Source organism: Priapulus caudatus, unplaced genomic scaffold (genome assembly GCF_000485595.1).
Source record: "Priapulus caudatus unplaced genomic scaffold, Priapulus_caudatus-5.0.1 Scaffold218, whole genome shotgun sequence".
Classification (NCBI taxonomy): Eukaryota; Metazoa; Priapulida; class Priapulimorpha; order Priapulimorphida; family Priapulidae; genus Priapulus; species Priapulus caudatus.
The window spans coordinates 468701-475846 of NW_014577279.1; the positions used below are offsets into that span (position 1 = coordinate 468701).

At 45.3% G+C, this 7146-nt stretch overlaps 1 protein-coding gene across 1 annotated transcript in view; it reads right to left on the reverse strand.

The window, feature by feature from the left end:
* LOC106807477 (ceramide glucosyltransferase-like) overlaps positions 1-7146 on the reverse strand; it is a 56433-nt gene that overhangs the window by 10625 nt on the left and 38662 nt on the right. Inside the window, exons 4-6 of the mRNA XM_014809810.1 lie at positions 6731-6832; positions 6012-6124; positions 5132-5184 (exon numbers count right to left, since the gene is read on the reverse strand). Coding sequence (XP_014665296.1) covers positions 5132-5184; positions 6012-6124; positions 6731-6832 — 268 coding nt within the window. The remainder of the gene's footprint in view (positions 1-5131; positions 5185-6011; positions 6125-6730; positions 6833-7146) is intronic.

The following is a 7146-nucleotide window of genomic DNA, read 5'->3' on the forward strand; positions in this document are numbered from 1 at the left end:
GATTGTAATATCTTATAAACGACATATAGTTTCAGTTATATTACGGATAAATTTGTCCTAAAATGAACATCGTTCGGTTAAATAGCATTTAGGTATAAATAGAATTGCACCTTTGTGATTAGCCCTCGGTCTGTAACGTGCAAAATATATTGGGAAATGCGCAACTTTTTCAAGGTGGCAGTACGGTTGCTGGTGACAATGGCTCCGTTCAAATTTCGTAGCGTTGATGTATAACTAATTATAACATTTAAATTAGGTATCTGGTAACAAGTACGTGTGGGTATAGACGTTTTGTTATACAGTAAGTACAGTTGTATCAACTTGTATGCAGTAAAATCCTAGAGTCTAGTATCCCTTTAACTCTGCTGTCCAAGGCGCGCACACACGCATGCACGCACGCACGCAGAGACAATTGTACACAGTGTCTTCCGCAGTACCAAAGTATGTGTCCGCACAAACATGTTTTACGTATTTGAATAATCAAAACGGTAAAAACTATCACAGCTAAGCGACGCGAGAGGACGAATGACGTCGCGAACACGCACACGCGCGGTTATATCGTAATAAGTCATGCGGCGATGGACGAGCAAGCAACCGCGGCAAAGCGAGCGACCGTGACGGAGTGAGAGTGCATGCGATGACCACGCCCCGCGAGACAGACCGATCGCCTGTCATCGAACTACCGCTAGAAATCACGTCAAACGATTTTCCCGCGAGGACGGCCGAATATGCGTCGTCGTCGTTTTTTTCTTTGCGGAGAGGGGAAGAGGTCCCACGGCTCATGCCACGCTGCGCAGACGACGCCGTAAATGGAATTTACTTTGCACGAGGAGCACGTCTGTCTACCCCCACCACACCCTGCCCCCACCCCAACGACAGCCGATGCGGCATGGTAGATGTTCTTTAAGATCATTTAGGCAACATGCGCCTGCATAGCTCTAGTACTATACCCTTCGCTCCACCGCAAGAAGCGACGCGGCGGCGCGAGCGGCAAGCGAAGGGTATAGTACAGAGCTAGCGCCTGCACTGCAGGGAAGGGTTGTCAATACAAATATCTGCTTTTTAAATGATCCCCCGCGCATTACTTTTCTTTTGGTTTACGTGCTTGCGAGCATAAAACTGCGCATTCTTTCGTATTTTCGCCGATTAACGTAATTCCATTACGCAATCACCAGACGTTTCATGACCGGAGCCAATTACAGGAAATAACTCCGCGTCACTCGCTACCAGAATGAATTTCAAGAGCTGGGCTGAAACACCCACATTAAGCCATTAGCTTTGATCCGCGGCGACGGCCGCAGACGCACGCGGCGTCGTTGCACGCCAGCGGGTTTTACTACTTAATGTTTTAACAACACAGGAAGCTGCGGAGATGAGGAACGCGTGTCTTTGAAGCCGGTCCGTCGCCCGCGGAGGAGGAGGACTCAAGAGGAGGAGGTCACGGGTGTCACCTCACTGCCAGAATGTGGAGGGAGATCAGTGAGGCTGTGTGTAGGAGGAGAAGGAGGAGGCGTCAGCTGGCGGAGAAGGTCGGGCGTGTCACCTCTCTCTTCCTGCAACTAAACGAAAGGTAAAAGCAATGAAGTGGTAAGTGGAGGAACATGTGGTAGGCTGCATGGCACGCTCATGCTGGCCTATACGGAGAGGTAGGTGGATGGCTATACTGATAGACTGTACTATTTGAGAGAGATCTGAGAGGCACGTAGAAGGAAGTGGATCTTGAAGGGTTGCAGATACGTACCTATGAAGTACTTGGCCACCACGTGAGGGTAGGTGAAGTAAGCGAGAGGGAGATTGGGGACGATGTAGGTAGGTGGAGGGGAGGTTAGTTGGTAGGTGGAGGGGAGGTTAGTTGGTAGGTGGAGGGGAAGGGGGGGGGATCTGAGACGTAGCACCATCTATTGAGGAATAGATTTTTGTTTGAGCCAGAACCATCTCCCAGACGTGGTGATTCTGAATATGCTCATACGGCGGCAGTCAAGAGACGCAGTGTAATTCCCACGTATGTGATGTGGATCTGCTGTACGCACTGCCATCTATTGACGAATAGTATTTTTTCGAATTTTTGACTTAATACTTAATACTTTAACTTATTTTTTAAAATTTCTCAGCCAGAACCATCTCCCAGACGTGGTGATTCTGAATATATCTTCAGTTAGCGCGATTGAGTGACAAATCAGGGCGAAAAGCGAGGACAAACAAACACACACACACACACACACACAAGATTAGCCAAATTATAGTATAGATAAGGTGTGCAGTGGGACAGCAATTCTTTCTATGCAGTTTCACGTCATAGATAAAGATTGTTTGGAACCAGGAACCTGGAACCAGGAACCAGGAACCAGGAACCAGGAACCAGGAACCAGGAACCAGGAACCTAACCTAACCTTATCTCCATAATGGGAATCAGCAAATGTCTTCATCGAGCTATACAGTTAGTAGATGTACACAGTTCAATGTCTTTAAGCTAACTACAGAGAAGTGCCTCAGAATAAACCAGCCATCCCAGTTTTAGAAAATAATAAACGTTTACACTATGTCGATTGTACACACTGCATGTGTGCGATGCATTTTTTCCCCCCTAAGCAAAATGTCATTGCTATTAACCGAATGAATATAGCTATAGTGAAATCCTGGACGTAGATGGAAATGTTGTCAGCGAATCCGTTTCGTGATTATTCACACGTGAATAGAACCCGTTGTTACGCAAACTTCTCACCTAAATTGTCTCTTTTTTACACTCGAAAACCATAATTTAATTGGTAATTTGGTACGTTCAGCATTTTTTCTCTCGCCACATTACAAATACTGCACCACAATTACATTAGGAGGGGCGAGTTCTCGTGAGATATAGGGACAATTAAAACTGGACTGTGCTATTTTTAAAACACTACCTGAATTGCACCAGAATTTCATACATTTCAGCAGGCAGCCCTAATTTTACTTATATTTTTACCTATTGCAGACACGCACTGGGGCCAATGACTGGACTGTCAGTTTAAGTGTAGGAATCTGTGGTAAACTTATTGTATAAAATGAAATGTTAGCTATGTTATGTTTTGCTAGCCATTCGACTGCCTATAGGGCATATTGTAAACGAAACAGTAAAAAAGTCCAGTAATTGTAATCATTTCATGATAATAAATTCAACATTACACTTACAGTGAATAATAGTGAACATCAAAATACTCCATGTGTTTTTACATCACATTAAAAACTATGCTGGTAATTAAATTTATGGGAGATTTGTACGAGAAGCTTCACAGCATATTCTGAGCAAAGGTTACCTAGCTAGCACCTATTTTAACATGAGAGGAAATATTTAGCATGATCTCAATAGCACAAAGTCCAACATCGCGCTACAATATCACGCTACATATTTGCATACACAGCAGTGGTCAGTCAGTCAAGCTGTCAACAGCAAAGAGCACTAGCATATAGCTGGTACTTCATGGGTTTATTCCCGGTTGGCCTACTCCTATTTCGCCTACGGCAAAATTCACATTTCACCTACAGCAAAATTCCCAGTTGGCCTACACGGCACACCCATTTCGCCTACGCTCAAAATCTACCCTAATTATATATATGAATAGAGTACCGAAGTGTGACGTCACGGTGGCATGACAACGAACCCACTGGTTCTAAACAACCCACTGGCTCCATAGCCAGTGAACTGCGCTACTGCGCTCCATAACTGCGTGAAAATGTTGTGCGTACGTAAAACACGAGTGTGTGCGCTGCAGACAGCGGTAAAGCATCGGTAAGAGAGAGAGAGAGAGAGAGAGAGAGAGAGAGAGAGAGAGAGTAGAGTCCAGTATTGAGTGTCCGCGTGACGCAGGCTTCATATGCGCACTCAGTCGAAAATGCGCTAACAAACTAAAACACTATTTGTTCCTGCTGGTTACAAGCCGCTGAGATATTTTAATCGAGTTTCCTCGGGAAGCTCAGCGAGAGCGGGCGGAAGAGAGGAGAGAGGGGGGGAAGGAAAGTGAGACATACAGAAGGGAAAGAGAGAGAAGGGGGGAGAGGGTGAGGGGGTAGAGAGGAGGGAAGGGAGGGAGGGCGAAAGAGAGAGACACACAGAGAGAGCCTCCTTCTAATGCTGCTCTTATGTACAACAACACGCGGGCCATTAGTGTTAGATAGAGCTGTAAGATGGACTTCTACGGTGGGTGGACAACATACGGAATGCGATCGGCAACGTCGTGAGATTATCCACTTCAGTCTACGAGCGAAGGGTTTACGGCTTTCGCCAGAATCGCAAGTGCGCGTTGCATGTTGTATGAACAGTATATATTCCAGTTTATAGCGGAGAATTCGAGATCAAAGAGAGATGTGTAGGCGTACATTATACATCAAGCATCACATCACCATCTGCCATTCATCCCAAAACCATGCACTACTCACTAATCATATTCAAAAGTACAGCATGTTGTTCTGCATATAAGATAGCCGCGCAATTTTGATAAGAGGAAATATCGCGTTCGTAGCAATTATGCGTAGCACATCTTTCTCGATCAGCTGATTAGTGTCGGAAAAATACGGGCAACACCCTCTTTCAAGACATTCATCATCTTGGACTGCCACGGGCAACCAAATCTAATTCCCTACAAAGCGTATTCTGTGTCCAGCACAACATTTTCGCCGCCGGGGGGAGGGTTCAATTTTAGCACCCGATCGTTTCACAGCAAAAAACGTCACGGCCGTTATCAACCGAGCTTCGGAGAGTTTACGATCTCGCGTATCGAACGACATGTTTGCAAAGCATGCACTTTATCATCCTAAACACCTCTTACTATAGTACAGCGTGCACGCGGAATTACCGCTATTCCACGTGAGTTTTTCCCCCATCAACTTTGCGTGGGCGTTGTCACACGAAGAAGCCCTACAGCACATTGAACGTACATTAGGTAATTCAATATGCATGGCTTCATAAGTACACTAATCGCTCGACTTGCCGAAGCAGCACTGTCGGATTACCCGGCCATTAGTCGCCTCCCCGCGAAAAATGAAACTAGGAAAGGCGGAATCGATAGCAGCGTTCGGGTAGAAAAAGAGAGAGAGAGAGTGCTATGCTTACACGGTGACTTGCAACTTAGTCCAGCTCAGTGTCGAAAAAAAACATTACGCTGAGTCAGACTTAGGTGGTGGAAGTCTTTCAAGGAGAGCCTTAACAACATTCTAAGCATTAGAAACTGCACCGACCGACATATTGAGTCAAGATAAATAAACCTAGAAATGGGGCCTCTTTTACCCTCCCTCCCCCACTGCCCAACAGCTAACCAAAATAAATCTAGTCAGTGCTGCCACCCACCTATCCACCCACAGCCAACCAAAAAACATCTAGTCAGTGCTGCCATAGCCAACCAAAAAACATCTAGGCAGTGGTGACACCCCCCCCCCAGCCAACCAAAAAACATCTAGGCAGTGGTGACACCCACCCACCCCCACTGTCAACCAAAAAACATCTAGGCAGTAGTCACACCCACCCACCCCCACTGTCAACCAAAATACACTTAGTCAGTGGTGCCACCCACCAACCCCCCACAGCCAACCAAAATACACTTAGTCAGTGGTGTGCAGCCAACCAAAAAACATCTAGGCAGTGGTATCACCCACCCACCCCCACTGTCAACCAAAAAACATCTAGGCAGTGTTATCACCCGCCCACCCCCACTGTCAACCAAAATACACTTAGTCAGTGGTGACACCCACCCACCCCCACAGCCAACCAAAATACACACGAGAGGATCTAGTTTAATCTTGCAATTGACAATTCAAAAGCGCGACCTTGGTCTTCTGCCCCGACAGGTAGCTGGCTATAACAGCACAGACTCGTGGTTATTTTTATTGTGGAGAAAACAGTAATGTGACCGCAAATAAGCAAGACCCAATTTGTCTACGTTTTATATTTTTTAAGAGATACTTTTATATGGATTTATCATTGCAATTCCCCAGCGCTTCGTAACGCATGCGGATAACCAACAAGCAATAGGATTATATCTCACCTTCTCTAGAGTTGCAGGAAAGGTGGTTCTGTCGCACGTGTACGGCATCTGATGTACCATGCCCACTCGATCCGTCATCGTGTTCACCATATCTGTTAGCGTGTCCTCCTTCACTGCAGTGAGACAAACATCCACACACGCATGCGTGAGCACAAGCTAAACACCACCAACATAGGCACGCACGCACGCACGCACGCACGCACGCACGCACGCACGAACGCACGCACGCAAGCGTGTAGCAGTAGCGAGTATATAACCAATCTCCAACAGTTACGTGAGTGCCGTTGTCATATCGCTTCTACTATACTAAGGGTATCAGTCTTATTATGCTCTAAGAATCATGCCGAGTTTGCTAGAATCCAATTATGCCACGCAGGGCAAACATTATGTAACGTAGAAAGTTACACCAAGGTTTGAATGAAATAATTTAGAGTAAAATAATCAAGAAGAAGTCTAAATTTTGTGTTCACGTAAGATTCTGCATTGCATCCCCCGGGGAAACCCGTACAGTGAATACACATACCGAAAATAACAGAACAGCACATGTGTGTGCACATTTCCTCTAAGATTTTCCATCCATTTTATTTCACCAACTAAATTTTGTTCGACTTATTTTATTTTAAATTTTCGTCATGCGGCATTAATTTACATCGATAATTTCATTTCCTCGTAGGCGTGGCGTCCGATCGACCGACCGTCTGCTACATGGGTTTACGTACTTCGGAGTCCACTGTCCGACACCATCACCAGCTCATATTTCGCAGCTTCGTACGCTGGCATCATGTTGTTGATCTTAGGGTTCACTCCGGCAAGTTTTCCACCTGTAATCCACAACAGCGTCAAATGTTAAAGGGATCATTTACTCTAGGTTCTAGGTGTATTTTCAGTTAATTTAGGTTAAAATTACGCTACATAAAAAGTTTCATGGTTCAATCACCATTTTTTAATGTTTTAAAACTAACGACTACAGTTTGATTACAACGACGGTGGCGCCACTCAAAGCGCACGATCTGAAAAGTTGCGCAAAACGACTTTTCAGCCAAGGGCTACAGACCAAGGGTGTTTCTTAATTATTCATTTAAAAGCAAAAGGATTTGTAATATCTTATAAAATGACATATATATAGTTTCAGTTA